The sequence below is a fragment of the Neophocaena asiaeorientalis genome, unplaced genomic scaffold (assembly GCF_003031525.2).
Source record: "Neophocaena asiaeorientalis asiaeorientalis breed wild unplaced genomic scaffold, Neophocaena_asiaeorientalis_V1.1 scaffold43, whole genome shotgun sequence".
In the NCBI taxonomy this organism is placed as follows: domain Eukaryota; kingdom Metazoa; phylum Chordata; class Mammalia; order Artiodactyla; family Phocoenidae; genus Neophocaena; species Neophocaena asiaeorientalis.
The window spans coordinates 166,258-184,294 of record NW_020173674.1 but is presented as its reverse complement, the minus strand read 5'-3'; the positions used below and the strand labels follow the sequence as shown (position 1 = coordinate 184,294).

Below are 18,037 nucleotides of genomic sequence, written 5' to 3'. Positions count from 1 at the left end.
GTGACTGTTCCTAGTCCCACTGTGATCCAGACAGTCCCTGGGGGGCAGGCCCCTTAGAGACTTCAGGTTCTGAGCTTTGCAAAAAAAGCCTGTTGTTGTAAAAAATGTCAGTGGGAACTTTACAACCAAAGGGCCTGGCTTGGTGAGATGGAGAGGTCCCAAAACCTACTGGACCCCAAGCCTCAGACAGCATGAGTATACCTATCAGGGCACCTCCAGGCCCAGGAAGGCAGGGCAGGGAGAGGTGTTGGATGCATCTGCCACGTGAGCACAGCCCGGCAGGGCAGCACCGAGGCCAGTAGGAGTCACAGCTGCCCCAGAAGTGCTCGTTCCTCTGCACACCAGGTCCCCAGCTCCGCTGCTTCCGCATCTCACTTGGCTTGAGGCTGCCTCTGCTGTCTGCCCCATCTCCTCCATTCTCTCCGCCAGCTCTCCTGCTGCTGGACACGCCCTCCTCCCTGTCCTGGGTCCCCTGACCTGTAGAGGCCTGTGTATGGGCCCAGCGGGGAGTGTCCTAAGGGGCAGGCATGGTTGCAGGCATGGTTGCTCTTGGGGACATGGCTGAGTCCTTGGGTCCGACCCCCAAGTCTGACCAACCAAAGAAGCATGAGGGGCTGTGGCTGCTATGTTCACGGCCACCTTTATTCCCATTGCTGGCTGTCCCGAGGCACTGCTGGGTCACAGCCAGAGCCACCTCTGCCAGTGTGACCTGGCCACCACCCCACGCATCAGAGCAGCCTCAAGCCCTGCCCCACCCCCTGCCCTGCAGAAGCCAATTCCCCAGCCGCAAGCCCCTGTCGCCTCCCCCGTGGCCCAGGCCTTCAAGTTGCACGTGGATGGGACTCCAGCGAGAGCCCCTGGGCCGTCATCAACCTTCTCCTCCAGGCCAGCTGGTGAGCAGCCCTGAGCTGAGCCCTTCTCTCGGAGGCGGGTCACATCGCACGCTCCTTCTCCAAGGGAGGCTTCGCCTACGGGCCCAGGAAGTCTTCCTTTCGGTAGCCCTTCTGCGGCGGAGAGGGGCCTGGAGTCAGGGCGCTACTGTTCTGCATCCCGTCCCCCCAGGCCCCTGGTCTCATGGGTGCCCTGGGCCACGTGGGTTTCCGTGTCCTTCCCTGCCATCCTGTGCCCACGTCCCACGCTCACAGCCCCACCTGCCCTGGACCGCGGGAACATACCGCCCGGAAGTCTCGGTGGAGCTTGTTGTACTGCCACAGGTTGGCCAAGAGGCTGGAGGCTGCCCGGGAGGACTTCTCACTGTCAGGGCTGGGGGGTAGGGGGCAGGGGTCAGTGGGGTGACAGGCTTGGCCAGGAGGCAGGGCGAGCAGGGGGCGCGCGGGGCTCGGGCCCTCACCTGTCCCGTGTCTTCTTGATGAAGAACAGTTTGTGGAGTCCGTCGAAGTAGAGCAGGTCTCGGGCGGCCACGGGACTGACCACCAGCAGGTTGTTGAGGACGGCCATGATGTTCACCAGCACGTCGGCCGGGGGAGAGCTCTCAGCCGGGCTGCCAGGCAGCTTCTCAATCAGGTGGCTCACCACCTTGGTGGCTGCCAGCAGGTCGGGGTGGTCAGTCTCCGTTGCCCGCCCCCTGCCCTGCCCCCTCGGCGCCTGCCATTCCCTGCTCCCCCTCGGCGCCTGTCTGTCCACCAGCGCTGGCTTCCCAGAAGCCGGCCGGAGAAGCAGCAGTACAGACAGAGTCCAGGCACGCGCCCGGCCCCCAGGGGAGGCAGAACCCAGGCCTCGGGACGGCTGGACTCACACAGCTCATCCTTGTTCCTGGCATTCCGAGACAGGTTTCGGATGAGGCCGGTCAGTGAGCGCAGCTGGTGGTGGTCAGCCGTCCGAACTCGGTCCAGCAGCGGGTTCAGGATGCGTTCCTGCTCCAGAGCCAGCCGGCTCAGCATGCCCGCCCACTGCCGGCGGGAGAGGGGCTGGTGAGAATGGGTGCTGGTGCCCCGTGGAGGCCCCGGGTCTGCTCCCTCCTGGCCCAACCCTCCCGGCACTTTCCTTAAACTCAGTGCAGACCCCGGGGGCCGAGGTGGCATCCTCCAGCTGCATCCTGCCCGCCTCCCTCTCTCGCTCTGAAGTTCTGGCCCCCCGATGCACCGTAAAGTCCGGGAGAGCGGGCTCCTGTCCGCCGTTCACCCCTTGCGTCCCCAGTGCCTCGCGCCGCAGCGCGTGGCCCGGTGTGGTCCCAGGCCACCTCACCCTGCGGTCGCCTGCGGTGATGTTCTGCAGCGCGCCGGCAGCCGCTTCCGTCGTGTGCCGGTTGAGCTCACAGCGCTGCAGCAGCCGGTTGTACAGCGCCACGACCTGGGGGCTCCACAGCCACTCCAGGCCCTTGGGGTCCTTAGACACCTCGGCGAAGGTGAGCGCGTCGGCCGTGAGGGACAACTGGGCAGGAGGGCGTGGAGGGTCAGCCGAGGTCACCCGGGATCCCTGCTTCCGCCCGCCCCCCTGCCCAGGCCCGCACCCACCTCTCGGAGCCGCCGGCTCTGTGGCGTGAAGCAGCCCACTGCCTCGCCTGGCAGCGCCCCTGCCGTATCCCGGCGGCCTCGGCCCTCCAGCCGCTGCAGGGCCGACGGTGGCATCTCGTCGTACAGGCGGTAGGACAGGTTCCTGAGCACGCACACGGCGTTCTCCACGCTCTGTGGACAGAGGGCGGACCTCGGTCAGAGCAGGCTGGAGCCCCTCGGGCCCCGGGGCACTGGCTGAGCCTCACCTTATCCTCGCACTTGCCCACGTCCAGGGCGTGGTTGATATAGGTGACCAGGGAGTCCACCAGCCCGTGGCACTCACGCATCTTCTGGCGAGTGGCCTGGGAGGCCGAGCTGAGGTTCCTTTGGATGGAGGCAGATCAGAGACCCCCACTGGGGCCACAGGCAGAGCCCACCCCTCAGGGACCCACCCAATGCTGAGATCCTGAGCACCAATCCCCTCCTCCCCCGAGCTGGGCTCTGCCCCTCGGCACCTCCGCATGCCCATCCCCCATCCACTTCTCAAAGTGTCCGGGGCTCCGGGGAGGTTATAAATATCAGATCAAATCCCTGATTTAAAGAAATTTGAGCCTGCAGCCCCCAGTCTGTTGACGTCTGGTCGGGGGCCACACCTGGCGGCCCGTTCCACTCCTGCGTCAGCGCCTCTGCCTCTCTGTCCACTTCTCCCAGACCCCCACCCCCGGTGGCCCCGCCTTGTCATTCAGATCTCAGATCCTAACGCCCCTTCTCTGGGCCTCCCCTGCCTGCTGCCCGTCGCACCTGAGGAAGCCCGTGGCATTGTAGAAGATCTCCGCTTCCGAGGCGTTCTGCTGGGTGAGGAGCGGTCCCCTGGCCCCTGAGAAGGGGCTCAGCACCAGGTCTGTGAGCTGCTCCAGCGTGTCTCGGGCCAGGCGGTCCTTCAGGTGGTCACTGGAGGACAAGTTCCACAGGATCCCTGTGGCAGGTGGGGCGAGGCTGTGGTCAGGGACGGCCCTCCAGCCCCTCTGCTTCTTCCGGGGATGGTGCCCAGGGCCCCGCCTGGCACTTCGAGCCTCACCCAAGAGCCTCGCTGGGGAGAGCCTGAGTATGGCGTGTAGGGTCACGGGGCCGCAACAGCGCAGAGAGGAGGACGCTTGGGGACACGGGGCCTGGGGCTGGAGTCCAACTCCAAGGAGACATGCCCCAGGGATGGCCGTGGGGACCGAGGGAAGGGTGGCAGAGTGGCGGGCGGGGAGCAGGGCCACCTGTGACATTCTTGCGCAGCTCGTCGTCCTGCTCACGCAGCGAACGCAGCAGCTCGAATATGCCGTTCTCCTCCACCAGGGCCAGCTTGTTGTCCGCGTTGTCGTAGACAAGGTTGCGCATGGCGCCCGTGGCGTGGCGCTGCACCTCCTGGTTGGCGTGGTTGAAGAGCTTCACCAGCCTAGCCACAGCCTGCAGGCTGCGGGCCTGTGGGCAGAGCCACACGGGTGTTAGCGCTTGTGCGCACGCTGCATAGGTATGTGCAAACGTATGCAGGTGTGTGTGGATGTGTGAGTACATGTGCAGGTGTATGGAGATGTGTGCAGAGGTGTGCAGGTATGTGCAGGTATGTGGAGGCGTGTGCATACACATACAGGTGTATGGAGATGTGTGCAGGTGTGTGCAGATGTGAGCAGAAGCGTGCAGGTGTATTCAGATTTGTGCAAGCCAGTCCCTCCTGCCCCTCCTCTGCTGAGGAGGCCCTGGGCAGATGGGGTCTGCGCAGGCAGCCTGGGGATCAGTGAGGGGTGGTCAGGGACCAGACAGAGGACAGTGAGTGAAGGGGGGCCTGTGAGGGTGGGAAGCAGGGGTGGTCACCTGGTTCTTGGCTGCTGTGTCACTGTAGCACTTGTGCTGAATGTAGGCTGCTCCCAGCACCTGCAGGTTGGGATCTGAGGCCATGAGGTACTTGACCGCCGAGGGCAGGTCGATGTCATCAAAGCTGCAGAGAAAAGAGGCAGGTCAGGCTGAGCCTGGGGACAGGCCAGGGTTAGGCAGAAGCCCCCTCCCCGAGCCAGGCCCAGCTCACCCGCTGCTGAGCCTCTGCAAGGTGCGGTGGCCACTGTAGCTGTCCAGCCTACGCACGTCCGGCAGGTGGCCCGAGTTGCCCAGGCTGAGGCTGAGGCTGCGCACAGATGGCGCCCGGGTCACGGGCTCCAGGACGCCCCCTGGCATTCCGCCAGCCGCCACACGGCTGCGGTGGCCGCTCTGGAACCGCTGCAGGGTCCGCACGGCGGGGGCACGGATGGTTCGGCTGGGCGGCCCCTCGGCAGCCTCCAGCCAGCCCAGGCCCCCAGCCCGGCCAGAGCTGGAGCTGGCCCGGCGCTCAGAGGCAGAGGCCCTGTAGGGGGAGGCGGCCGCCGGCTCCAGCCACTCCTCCACCACTCCGTGGCGGTCATCCGGGCCCCCGGCCCCCAGGCTGAGCGAGCACAGGGACAAGGTGTCGTGATCCGCCCAGCTCCCCACCCCGCCACGCTCGTGGAAGGACGTGGGCCGGGTGGGCGGGGGCGCGGCGGGCCGGGCACCCCCATACCCTGCCGCCCCAAGGGCGCTGCCCCTGCTGTGGGCTGAGCTCGGCCTTCGGCCGGAGCTCAGGTCCACGGCCGAGCGGGAAGACCAGGAGACAGGGCTGCAGGCGGGCCTGGCGATGGGCTGGAAGGTCTGTGGGACAGGGAGGGGAGGGCAGTGAGGGCCGCTTGGCTTCCTGACGCTGGAGCCCCCAGAGCCCCCAGAACCTCCCTCACGGGACCCCGGGCTGTCACTCACCGAGGTGTCCCCGCTCCGGCCCTGGGAGCGGGAGCTGAAACCGGCCTGCAAGGTGTGGTACTGAGCCCGGCACGCACCTGCGGACAGGGACAGCGCAGCCTGGCTGGGCCGATGGCAAGGCACTGGCCTCCTGCCTCCCCTCCTGCCCTGAGCCCTGGTGGGGAGGCCAGTGGACTCTGGGGCAGGTGCCTTGGCTTCCGGTCCCTGCCGTCACCTTGTCATCCCTCCCACAGCCCCCGTCCCTTCCAGCTGTGCCCCTCAGCGGGGGACAGATGTGCTCACCCTGCTGACCTCCCGGCTACCTAGTGTGCCAGGGCCTCCTTCCTCAGCTCCCCGATCCCTGCCAGGGCACAACGCCTGGCCACTGCCCCCAGGAAGCCACACTGACCTCCCGGGAGCCCATCCTGTGCTGTTGGTCACTCGCCGCGGACACAGTCTCCCTGGACCAGTGCCCTGAGGCGCAGTCCCCTGACCCACCTGGCCGAGCCACACCCACCCCTAGCCACACACAAACTGGGGGCACCGGCACCAGCCCGCCTGCATGGCGAGTGGACAGACGGGCAGGTGGATGGAGGGTGGAGGGTGGAGAGATGGGGGAAGGGTGGGTTGGACCATCGGAACAGACTGACTGGTGTGTGAAGGGGCATCTAATCCGGGAGGGTGGATGCTGAAGGGACAAGTGAATGAATATGTGGATGACAGGTGGCGCAGTGTGGTTGCTCGGGTGTATAGGAAGAGCTGAGAACACCCGGAGAAGAGTTGGGCAAAGGTCAAACCAAGGCAGAGCAGTGGGAATGGACTGGGGGGTGCATCACCTGGGCAATGCCAGGGGCGGGGTCTTTGGGTTGGGAGGGTATTCCTGGAGTGGTCAGCCTCTGCTAGAGTCCCTGCTGTGGTCACACCTGGAGGGGGAAGAGTCCTATCCCCCGAAGGCCAGGGTAGAGTGACTTGGCTGAAGGGATTCAGGGTGAGGGTGAAGGGAAGGAGGGGCCTTGGACCCTCCCACAACCTCTGCCTCAGTTAGGTCTGGGGGGACTCCCCCACCCAGCACGCTCCCCAGACAGGCCCTGGTTAATGAGACTTCTGGGCAGGGGCTATTAACCCTTTGACGCTAGTGAGGCCCGGCCTTGGCGGGGCACGGCCCCCACCCCCAAATTATAATCCTCTTTCCCCTAATTAACCCCTCCCTGCTCCCTCCTCTACCCCATGACCCCTGGGCACCCAAATTGGCCACCAGCAAGGCTGAGGCCCAGGGAGGGGAGGACACAGGAATCCAGCCAGCCCTGGCGGCCCCCGTGCTGGCTGACCCGCTTATCCCCCGACCAGCCGCTGGCGGCCAGCACTGGGAAGGGCCCTCTGGAGATCACGCGAGCCGCCGTGGAGCGGGGTCTTGGCCCCGGACATCCTGGAGGCTCCTCTTACTGTCTGACCTTGGTCCCTGTGGCTGCAGCTGGCAAGGGAGGGAGTGGCATTTCTAGAAGTGCCCTGAACTTGCTGCACACACTCATGCACACGCACATACACACTCACGTACACCCGTGCACGTGCCCCATGCACGAACCGGCGTTCCTACACAGGGAGCTGCCTGGCCCTGAGGGGCATTCCCCCACCCGCTGCTCTCATGGAGCGTATCCGGGTCACCCCAGCAGGGCCTCCCCCCTGGCAATTCCGCAGGGAGACCCTGGCCCAGACAGGCCGTGGCTCTCCTCCAGGAGTCCCAGACCCCGCCCCTCACCTTTCTGTCTGCTTATTCCTGTGGGGCATGGGGGGTGGACGCTACAGTCTGGGCGTCTGTGTCTCTGCGTTTGTGTCTCCAGGGGAGTGACGTGTGTGTCTGCGTGTCTCTGAGACCGTGTGTGAGCCCGTGGGGTGTGGGACCGGACGCGTGCGTGTTCCGGGTTTGCCGACAGAGACAGACCTGGCCGGCCACGTGCCACTTCTCCCGTGCCCCCCCTGGGGGGGTGGGAGGCTCAGGGCCCGGTGGGCAGGTGAGGCCCAACCCGACTTGCAGGGAGGACCCTGGGGTCCCTGCCAGGAGGTGGAGGCCTCACCTCTGGCTTCTCCCACGCCTGCAGGGGTAGGGCGGTGACTCAAGACGGGCCTGGGTGAGTCAGGGAGCTGAGTCCGGAGTGGCCCCACCGTGGCCTCTGGCCCTCGCACCACCATGCCTGCCGGGGCCACCTCCACCCACCACCCACCGTGGGCACCCAGCCAGCGTCTACCTACCTTTGGCAGCCCTGGCCGCGCCGTCGGGCTGGGCCGGCCCGTTCTGCCAAGACTGCTGACCCAGCTGCAGGAGGCGAGCGCGGACCTGCTCCTGGACACGAGCTGCACGCAGCCTCTCGGCCTCCGGCCCTTCGGTGCCCCGGCGGTCCAACTGTAGGTCCGAGGGCAGCGCCAGGGAGCACACACCCGTCTCGGGCTGCAGGGCCGACAGTAGGAAGTTACCGTCCTGCATGGCGGCGGGCACGGGGGCCGGGATTTGTCTCCGCTGTCTCTTCCCGCGCGGCCCTGTCCCCGAAGTCCCCTCCCTGCTGGCCTTGCCCAGGGCTGGCCCGGAGACTGACCCCGCCCAGCCCTGAGCTCAGCTAGGGGCGGGGACACCTGGGCCAGGTGGGAGGGAGGGGCCCCGCTTAAGGTGGAATTTGGGCGGAAGAACAGGCCCTGCGTGACCAGGCACTGCAGCCATGGTTGGAGTGAGGCCTAGCAGGGGTCAAGTGCTAAGGGACAGCATTGAGGATAAAAGGCTTGGAGTGGAGCTTCAGGGTGGAAAGGGGCTCTATGGGGCCCTCGTCCTGGTCCTTGGTGCCCAAGAGACCCCAGAAGCAAGAGGCGAGATGGGCCCACCCCAGGCTCATGACCCTCCAGACCTCCATCCTGCAGACTCCGGAAGTGCCCCCAGCACCCCCACCCCCACCCCGGCCTCTGCAGAGGCCTCCAAAGGGCTGGCTAGCCCTCCTGGGCTCCCGCCCCCTGTGGAGGTGGGAGGCCTCTCCCAAGCCATGAGTCAAGGCTCAGCTCAGCAGGGGCAGGCGGGGCTGCCCCAGGGGGTTGACTCAGAGGGGCCCTCCTGCCCTGGCTGGGGGCTCAGGATCTGGCGTGCTCCAGGGAGAGCCCAGGAGTCCAGGCGGAGCAGGGTCGGAGTTGTGTGGGGAGGGGAGGCCCAGCAGTCGGTGGTGGGAGGGGAAGGGCCAGGCTTAGTAGCGCTCGCCCCAAGAAGGTCTCCCTGGAGCGCCACCGCCAGCTGGACCAGCACCCTCCAAGGCCTCCCGTGTAGGCCTGGCTTGGATCCAGGACAGGCCCCTGGTGGACTGAGTGGGGGCCGAGCCCAGGAGGGCTGGAGGGGTGTGGGCTGAGTGGCCTCATGTACCTCCTGGGTTCCCCTGGAAAAGTCGTCCTGGGGCCACCCTCACAGGCCTTCCCTCCCATGGGAGGCCCTGACCCTGGGCCCTGGTCCCCTGAAGGCAGGGGACGTGAGCCCCAGGTGGGAATGGTGGCTGGGGGCAGTGGCCTGGGGGTGAGGTGGGGTCGAGGTCAGAAGGCAGCCCTAGGGGTGAGGTCAGTGCTGGGGAGGGGACTGGGGGTGGGAGTCAGAGGTCAACGTTGGGGGTGAGAGAGGGAGGGGAGGGTCCCCGGAAAGGGCAAGGTGAACCCTGGGGTGGAGCCTCCCGGCTCAGGGGATGTGCACAGTGGGCGACCTACCCTTCTGGTGGTCCAGATACTGCCAGCCCCCGGGCTCATCCCAGAGGCCTCTGCTGCCGGCTGAGGAGTCCTGGGCTGCATCCCGGGCCCAGCACTGCCGTCAGGGCCTCAGTGTGGGACAGGACTGCCGGGGCACCGGGAGGGTGGAGTGGGAACGCCCGCACGCCCAGCGAGCTCATCAGACCGGTTGCTTCCCTGGGAGATGTGTTTTGTGTGGAGAAATCCCGGGATACAAGTTTGTACAGCGCTGAGTGCGCCTGGAGGCCCGCCCTTCACTCGAGTCCGCCTGGGCCCACCTGGCAGGGCAGCAGGCCTCGAGGGGCAGACTGCAGGTGGGGTCCAGAGGCCCTGGGTGGTGGGACAGGGCCGCAGAGGGATGGAAGGGGCTTTGGTGGGGTCGGAGCCACGGGATGGAGAGGAGGCGCCAGGCAGATACCCCCTAGGTCCGGTTTTCCACAGCCTGCGGGGCTTCCCCCTCCTCTTGGCAGGGAGGGCTGCGGGGGCCCCCAGGCTGTGCAGAGCCTCCCTGAGGACCTGTGGACCCCTCCACCTCCCCACCTCGGATCTCCTGCCTTTGTGGCTCAGTGCCCAGGGAAACCCTGGGGATCCCGAGCGAGATTTCTCTAACCACTGCAGGGCCTGAGGGACTGGCTGTGGCTTGGAACCTGTGTCCATCTGAAGCTCAGAGCCCGGTCCAGCCCCTGCGACCAGCCTTCTGCTCCGTCCTCCCTGAGAGCCCCCTCTTCCTGGAGCCGGTGTGTAGGGAGAGAGCACGAGAAGGATTCTGTGCTGGCTTGAGGGTGAACTTCCTGGGGGAGGGGACTCTGTGGCAGATGGGGGAAGATTCACCCAGGGAGCTTAGAGAACAGGTGGTAGGTCCTGGGAGTCTGCGTTTGTGCACTTTCGGGTTTGAGATCCCGGGACCTGAGGGCCTGCAAGGGTGAGTGATGCTCTTACTTGGGAGGTGGGGGGATGGGGGAGCCTGGACTCTGCCCTGGGGCCTGGGAAGGAAGGGCTATGGGGGCCCAAGAGGGGCAGGTTAGCATTTACAACCCCGACAGCTTAGAGGTCGGGCTGGGGTATTTACTGGAGGAGGGGGACCCCAGGCAGTTGTTACAAAAGTCTCTGGAGGAGGGGTGGGGGATGGGGGGCGATATGGGGTGGTTTTCAGGTACGAGGGCCAGAGTAGGGGGCGGGTGGAAGGACGGACGCCCTCCTGGTGCTGGCTTTGGTGACCTGGGAGGCGCTCACTGTGAAGGGGCTAGGGGTTGCCCGGTGTGTGCGGGAGCTGGAGGAGGGGTACAGAGGGCACCCCACCCCACCTCTGTGGGGAGTCTGGAGTGGGGCTATTGGGGGCAGGAATGGAGGAGAAAAGCTTGAAGATGTAGACAGCAAAATAATATTCAAAACAAGATTCTGGAGCGCGCTGGAGCACAGAGAAGTTAGGTAGATCGTCCGGGGCCACGGAGCCTGCAGAGAGCGGGATGGATCAGCGTGAGGGCGCGCACCAGGCGGGAGGGCGCGGCGCGCCGCGGGGGCCGCGGAGGTGCGGGTCTTGCTGCTAGGGCTCCAGCCGTGCGCGTCCCGGCGTTTCCTGTCAGCAAGCTCGCGAGCGTTCCCACGTCCCGATGGCTGGGCTCCCGCCAAACCCAGCCCAGGGTTAGGGTTAGGGTTCCTCCATGAAGCCTACCTGGGCTTGCGCATCGGGCGCTGCCCCGGATCCCCCTGGGGCGGGGCATCCTCTGTGTCCCCTGGCGCCTCGCCCCTTTGGCGGGGAAGGTCGCCAAGGGTTACTGCCCCACCGCCACCCGTCCGCCCCCTCCCCTCAGGTCTTCCGTCCACCTTGCCGGTTCTGCGCTCTTCCATGCGCTGGCGCTGCTCCGGGGCAGGTGTGTGACCAAGACAGACGCAGCTTCTCGCGGGAGCGCTCCTTCTGGGGTCGGGGGGTGGGGGGGACACAGACACAGCGGTCCGCCCGCAATGATGCTGGTCTGGGTGGCGGGGCAGCTGAGAGCCTCTGGGACAGAGGGGGCGCCTTGCAGAGGCCCCAGAGAGGACCCTAAAGGGAACGGGGTGGCCGGAGCCCATGGTTGGGGGTGCTCCAGCAGGGGAGGAGGATGAATTGACTAAGGGGAGGGCCCCAGGGCAGGGAGGGTGGAGAGAAAGCTGCGTCCAGTCCCTGGAGGGGTGCGGGACGGTGCTTCCTCCCTCCTGAGGCCCGTCTCGGGTCCTGGAGAAACTCGTCACCACCCATGGGCACTGTTTGCGAGGGCTCGGCGGTAGAGGCTGGGTGGTGGGTGCTCTGTTCGCAGTCTGTCCTTAATCTTCACAGGAGCGCCGGGAGGCAGATGTGGCTCCAGTTTACAGGCCGGCAAACAGGTTCCCCAGGCTAGATAAGTTTCCACGAGTTACGAAGCAAGTGAGGGTGTGTAGGGAAAGGTCTCCCTGGGCGGGACAGGGCTGAGTTGGGGGCTGGCGCTGGCTGGTGGCTGGGCGTCTTGGTAGCGGTCCCCCAGCCAGGTCCGGGCCGCTCTCTCCACTGAGGTTAGGAGGGCGTTCGTTTGCCTCCCGGCGGTTTTGCTTTAGTCTTGTTCTCAAAGGGGTTCCCGCTCCCCTGGGCCCTTTCCCATCGCTGCACGAGGAGCCCTTTGCTCTCACCATCTGCTCGGCTCCGAGAACTGCTGTTGCCTTTTTGGTTGAACAGCATCAGAGCTGGGTAACCCTTCAGGCTCCAGCTTCCTTTCCCGAAGGACCTCCGTCCCCTGGAGCTGGGGACCGGGGGTGGGGTGGGGGGCAACCAGGGATCTTGTCGGTGTCTGGATTTTGGCCATTCTTATAGGTGTGTAGAGGTATCTCGTTCTTTTATCATATGCGTTTCTCCAATGACATAGGATGTGGAGCATCTTTCCATGTGCTCATTTGCCATCTGTATTTCTTCTCTGGTGAGGGGTCTATTAATGTCATTTGACCATTTTTCAGTTGGGTTACTCATTTTATTGTTGAGTTTTAAGAGTTCTTTCTATATTTTGGATAACAGTCATTTCTCAGATGTGTCTTTTGCAAATATTTTCTCCTAGTCTGCGATTTATCTTCTCATTCTTTTGACATTGTCTTTTGCAGAGAAGAGGTTTTTCATTTTAATGAAGTTCTGCTTATCAATTCTCTCTTTCATGGATCAGCCTTTGGTGTTGTGTCCACAGAGTCATCAGCACACCCAAGGTCATCTAGGTTTTCTCCTGTGCTCTCTTCTAGGAATTTTACAGTTTTGTGTTTTACATTTCGGTCTATGATTGGTCTTGAGTTATTTTTTGTAAAGGGTGTAAGGTCTGGGTCTAGACTCATTTTTTGCATGCGGATGTCCAGTTGTACCAGCACCATTTGTTGAAAAGACCATCTTTGCTCCATTGTATTGCCTTTGCTTCTTTGTCAAAGATCAGTTGACTGCATTTATGTGGGTCTATTTCTGAGCTCTCTGTTCTGCCCCACTGATCTATTTTGTCTAATCTTTTGCCCATACCACACTGTCTCGATTGCTGTAGCTCTATAGTAAGCCTTGAAGTTGGATACTATCAGTCTTCCAAGTTTATTCTTCTTGAATATTATGTTGGCTATTCTGGGTCTTTTGCCTCTCCAGAAAAGAATCAGTTAGTTGATTGGTGGGGTTTTGATTAGGATTGCATTGAATCTATAGATCAAGTTGGGAAAAACTGACATCGTGACAATATCGAGTCTTCCCATCCATCAACATGGACTATCTCGCCATTGATTTAGGTCTTTGATTTCTTTCATCACAGTTTTGTAGTTTTCCTCATATAGATCTTATACATATTTTGTTAGATTTTAACCTAAGTATTTATTTATTTTTTTCGGTGCTAATGTAAATGGTATTGTGTTTTAAATTTCAAATTCCAATAGTTCATTGCTAGTATATAGGAAAGCAATTGACTTCTGTATATTAACCTTGTATCCTGCAACCTTGCTATAACTGATTATTATTATTTTAAAATATTTATTTATTTCGGCTGTGCCAGGTCTTAGCTGCGCCATGCGGACTCTTAGTTGCAGCATGCGTGCGGGATCTATTTCCCTGACCAGGGATCGAACCCGGGCCCCCTGCATTGGGAGCACAGAATCTTACGCACTGGACCATCAGGGAAGTCCTTATAATTGATTATTAGTTCCAGAAGTTTCTTTTTTTTTTCTTTTCTTTTCCTTTTTTTTGGCTAATTCTTTTGGATTTTCTCCATAGATGATTATGTCATCTGCAAACTAAAACAATGTTATTTCTTCCTCCTCAATCTGTATACTTTTTATTTCCTTTTCTTGTCTTGTTGCGTTAACTAGTACTTCCAGTATAATATTGAAAAGATGTGATGAGAAGGGTTTATCACTGATGTCTAAAAATGTCTTCAAATGTCACCTCGGACTTCCTCCCCTTCCCCATCTGTGTCCTTGGCAGCCTCACCAGCACCTCAGGGCTTTGCTGAGATGTCACCTTCTCAGGTCAGGCTTTTTCTTTAATAAAAATTTTGCCCATATTTTCTTCTAGAATTTTTTTTTTTAATTTTTGGCTGTGTTGGGTCTTTGTCGCTGCGAGCGGGCTTTCTCTAGTTGCGGCGAGCAGGGCCTACTCTTCGTTGCGGTGCGCGGGCTTCTCATTGCGGTGGCTCCCCTTGTTGTGGAGCACGGGCTCTAGATGTGCGGGCTTCAGTACTTGTGGCACGTGGGCTCAGTAGTTGTGGCACACGGGCTTAGTTCCTCCGCGGCATGTGGGATCTTCCCGGACCAGGGCTCGAACCCGTGTCCCCTGCACTGGCAGGCGGATTCTTTAACCACCGCACCACCAGGGAAGCCTGGTCAGGCTTTTTCTGACCACTGTTTACAATGGCAGCCACACTCAGACTCGCTATTCTCTTTCTGGCTTTACTTTTCTTTACAAGCGCTGCCACCAGCTGATATACCAGATATGGTTTTACTGTGTTTGTCGTCTGCTTCTCCTCACGCTTCACTAGAATGTAAGTTCTACGAGGCAGGGATTCTTGTCTGTTTTGTTCACCACTTCTTCCACAGTGTCTGGCACATAGTGGGTGCTCAATAAACAGTTGTTAAAGTGGATTAGTAAATTATGGTATACGTATAGTCCAGATTACATGAAATGTTTTCTGACATTTTTTCCTGCTTCCAGAGGTAGTTATTTTTCTGATGTGCATGCTTCCCCTACCTGTTACACTCCCCCCGCCCCAATTTTTGGAAGTATATAGTCTTTTTTTTGCGGTACACGGGCCTCTCGCTGTTGTGGCCTCTCCCGTTGCGGAGCAAAGGCTCCGGACGTGCAGGCTCAGCGGCCATGGCTCACAGGCCCAGCCGCTCCACGGCATGTGGGATCCTCCCGGACCAGGGCACGAACCCGCGTCCCCTGCATCGGCAGGCGGACTCTCAACCACTGCGCCACCAGGGAAGCCCTGGAGTATATATTCTTAATTCCAGTGCTAGTTCTTTTCTTGTTACTAACATCTGTATCTGGGGATCATTTCTTCTGAACTAGATACTTAGGGAGGAGTGGGCAGTATGAGCTGGGGCATCTGGTAACCTCTGAGTAGGTGTGTGGCAGGTTAGCTGTGTCCTCCACCCTGCGGGCACCAGCAGTACTCACGTCACGAGTGACTTAGTGTTCACAGACACCCGCGGGCTGCCCTGGTCAGCAGCCACAGAGCTGAATGCCCCGGGCCATCTCTAGGGTCTTCTCAGGGCCCGACTGGAGTGTCCATCTGGTTTCTCTTTCCCTGAAATCCTCCCTGCTGCCCTGTGTTCATGGCAAGGTAAATCTTGCGAGGATTGTGTGGAGTGCTGGGCGGACGTGCTGCCTTCCCACAGAATGAGGCAGTACAGAGTAAAAGCCCCAAAGATGTCCATGCCCTAATCCCCAGAACCTGTGGCTGTCACCTCCATGGCAAGACGGACTTCGCAGATTAAGTAAAGGATGTTGCTTGGGATGGAGCGATTATCCTCGGTTATGTGGGTGGGTCCAGGGTCATCCCAGGGGTCCTTATAAGAGGGAGGCAGGAGGGTCAGAGCCAGAGAAGGAGATATGATGATGGTAGTAGAGGTGTGAGAGAGACAGGGAGAGTGATATGAAAATGGTAAGCTGCTGGCTTTGAGGATGGAGGAAGAGGCCATGAGCAAGGAAGTCCAGGTGGCCTCCAGGAGCTGGGGAAGGAGGGAAGCAGATTCAGTCCTAAAGCCCCCAGAAGGGGCGCAAGCCTGTGGAAACCTCGATTTTAGGACTTCCGCCCTCCAGAGCCATAAGACAGGAAATTCCATTTTGTTTGTGGAAATCTGTTACAGCAGCTGCAAGGAACTCATATGGGCAAGCGCGCCCGGTGCCAGGCAGAGCACTGGCCTCCCTGCCGTGACTGGGACCCCAGGGAAGGGGGGGGGGGCCCTCGGCAGCATCATGCAGTCCGTCTGACTCTCCAGGGGGCTCCTGACCCCGGACTTCCACGAGACAAGTCAAGCAAACCCCCCGTTGTGTTTAAACCAGTGTGCATTGGGCTTTCCATTTATGGCAACTGAGTCCTAACTATACCCCAACCTGGTTGTAGCATGTCACCCGCCACCCCGGGGTGCCTAGTGTTCCCACATCCTTGAGGGTGGCGCAGGACTGACATCCAAGGTCTGTTTTCACAACAAAGGGGACTAAGCAGACGGTCGCAGGTGGAAAGGCCTCATGCCACGCTGGTGACTGGCGGCTCCACGCACAGGGTGGTGAGGAAGGGTCCCCAACCCCCTTGCCTCCAGGGCCCGATACAGAAGCTCAAAGGGAAAGTGCGGGAAGAGGTGAGTGGTCTCGAGGGTGGAGAAAGGTGCGGTCAGCACGGCGGCTGCAGCTCAGGTCAGGAAAGGGAGTCAGCAGCAGGCAGTGCCCAGAGCCACCGCGGGTGCAGGGTCTCTTGCTGCCGCCCGGGCCTACCTCTGCCCTCTCAAGAGAACCAGGCCCAGAGGATGAGTCAGAACTAAAAAAAATATTTCATTTCATTCTGAATAAAAAACGGAACAGACAAAACTCTTGGAAATCCTGAAACAATGTCATTGCTACAGCAAAATTTCACAGAAATCATCGCACAGTGCGTGGGGGGCAAGCCCAGGCCCCGCCGGCTACGACGGCCGCCTCTCTGGGGGGAGGGGGGGCGGCCACAGAGGGGGCAGCAGCCTGGGGGGCCAGAGAGGGGCAGGCACGGGTGGTGGCTGTGCCCCCGGATGAGCCCCGCTGGGTCCCCAGGGTCCAGGCTCAGAGCCTGGCCTCCAGCTGCCACGGCAGGACAGCAGCCGGGGCTGGGAGGGGTCGCTGGTCCTCAAGGGGCCTCCTTCCGGGCGGCCTTGCGGCTGCGCACGCCCCACATCCCGCGCTTGGAGTGGAAGTGGTGGTAGAAGTTCCGCACTCGGAGCCGCTCCACCTCCAGCCCTGCCTGCAGGACCCTGGGTGGGGAGGGCGAGTCAGGGCTGCCCCTCAGCCCAGAGGACCTTTGGGGGGTGATCCAGACTGGGGGTATGGGGGTGAATGGGGCTGCAGGGGGAGAGCATGCCTGTCAGGGCTGCCCCTAGACTACAGAACCCTGGGGGTGGGCTGGAATGGAAGAGCTCACGCCTCTGGTCCAGGGCCTGGGGTGTCAGGGCTTCCACTACTGTCCAAACCCAGCAAGAGGAGAGGGACCCAGGAGAGGCCTGCAGGGTCTGGGGGCAGAGCTGGTTCAAGGGCTTCCCTGAGTCTGCAGGATCCTGGAGCTGGGAAGGGGTTTAGGGGAGTGGGGTGGGGTCCAAGGAGCTCTCTAGGCCTAGATCTGGGGGTCGGAGGGGGAGGAAAGCAGAGTCCCGTCAGCTTGTGAGGCCCCTCCCACCCACAGGCGGAGGATGTGGAAGTCGCAGTCTCCGCTGGGGGGAGGTGGTCACCTGTCCAAAAGTTCCCAGTCCTCGCCTCCCCACTGGTCCCGGAACTCCTCGGTGTTCATGCCTCCAATGCGGTCGAAGTCGGACTTGTAGATCCCAAAGAGGCCGAAGCCGTTCACCTCCCAGTAGCCTGGTGGGGATGGGGTGCCCTTCAGACGCCAGGTCCTGCAACCCCTTCCTCAGGAGGGCTCTCAGGGTCACTCCAATGTGTTGGTCATAACCTGGGAGGCCTGTGCATGACTTGGGTGTTGGAGAAGGTTCCTAGGGGCCAAGCATGGCCCTGGGGTTACTGGGGGGAGGACTTGAGGTCCTGGGCACTCTGGGGGTCCTAGAGGCCACAAGGAGTCCCAGGCGTTATAAGGGGCATTGATGGGGCCCTTGGAGTGGAAGTGGTGGGTTGGGAGGCCCCCGGGGGCCTGGGTTTTGCCCTGGCATGGGTGGGACCCCTGACGTTACCGAGGGGCATTCAGGGCATTACCGTGAGGGTCCCCTGGCGAGCTCCCGCAGCCCAGCCGCATGACCACAGGCGCAAAGGCTAGCTTGCCCTCCACGCAGTGCTTGCGGATGCCATCCAGGATGCTGGGGGGGAAGTGGATGTGCAGGTCGCAGAGGAAAACGATGCTGCTGGCATCCTGGAGACAGCGGGGAGGTCTGAGCCTCGCCCTCTCCTCCGGAAGGGCCCCCCCGCTCCCCCATCTCATTCTCTCCACCCACACCATCCTGCCCACGCACCTCCACCGCGGCCACTCCAGCTTGCAACCCCGCGGAGCGCTCAAAGTTCCCGGTTCGCCTTAGGTATTGGTATCTGGGGGAGGAAGGGGATATGGGGTGGGAAGTCATAGCCACCCATTTCTGGGGCAGGGGGCGGGGGCAGGAAAACCCATGCCTGTCCGGGAGGAGGGAAGCTGTGCCTGACCCTCCCCGGGAGGTGGGGGGCACCGTTACCTGGGCAGTGGCGCCGCGCGGAGGGCCCTCTCCACATCCATGTCCTCGCTCTCAAAGTCCACCAGGATGACACTGAAGCGAGAGTCCCCTGTACGGACGTGCAGCGCAGCCATGTCTGCCAGGAACTGTACCACCCAGCGCGCCTGGTTCTTCACTGGAAGAGGATGGGGATACAGAAGCCACCT

General features: G+C 61.6%; 2 protein-coding genes across 2 annotated transcripts in view; both read right to left on the bottom strand.

The window, feature by feature from the left end:
* Positions 1-626: 626 nt before the first annotated feature.
* On the bottom strand, positions 627-7,798 carry PKP3 (plakophilin 3). Its single transcript, XM_024749048.1, has 13 exons — positions 7,488-7,798; positions 5,262-5,338; positions 4,525-5,156; positions 4,314-4,437; positions 3,719-3,923; positions 3,255-3,429; positions 2,720-2,837; positions 2,475-2,645; positions 2,206-2,391; positions 1,757-1,910; positions 1,352-1,544; positions 1,176-1,263; positions 627-1,004 (listed from the first exon to the last, which is right to left on the bottom strand). The coding sequence occupies exons 1-13, from the start codon at positions 7,717-7,719 to the stop codon at positions 969-971; spliced, it is 2,391 nt and encodes a 796-aa protein (XP_024604816.1). The 5' UTR covers positions 7,720-7,798; the 3' UTR covers positions 627-968.
* An 8,433-nt stretch (positions 7,799-16,231) lies between these two features.
* The window catches only part of B4GALNT4 (beta-1,4-N-acetyl-galactosaminyltransferase 4), an 11,737-nt gene continuing 9,931 nt past the window's right edge, over positions 16,232-18,037 (bottom strand). The window contains exons 16-20 of the mRNA XM_024748912.1: positions 17,853-18,006; positions 17,640-17,712; positions 17,386-17,539; positions 16,911-17,037; positions 16,232-16,439 (exon numbers count right to left, since the gene is read on the bottom strand). Of these exons, the coding sequence (XP_024604680.1) occupies positions 16,316-16,439; positions 16,911-17,037; positions 17,386-17,539; positions 17,640-17,712; positions 17,853-18,006 (632 nt within the window). The 3' untranslated portion in view covers positions 16,232-16,315. The remainder of the gene's footprint in view (positions 16,440-16,910; positions 17,038-17,385; positions 17,540-17,639; positions 17,713-17,852; positions 18,007-18,037) is intronic.

What these genes read in the sequence shown, in the direction of transcription:
- PKP3 (XM_024749048.1), bottom strand. Translation starts at nt 7,719, where the DNA reads ATGCAGGACGGTAACTTCCTACTGTCGGCCCTGCAGCCCGAGACGGGT. An exon ending in ACACAGCAGCCAAGAACCAG is followed by an intron (nt 3,924 to 4,313) that starts GTGACCACCCCT and finishes CTCTGCCCACAG; the next exon opens with GCCCGCAGCCTGCAGGCTGT. An exon ending in CAGGAACAAGGATGAGCTGT is followed by an intron (nt 1,545 to 1,756) that starts GTGAGTCCAGCC and finishes ACCTGCTGGCAG; the next exon opens with CCACCAAGGTGGTGAGCCAC.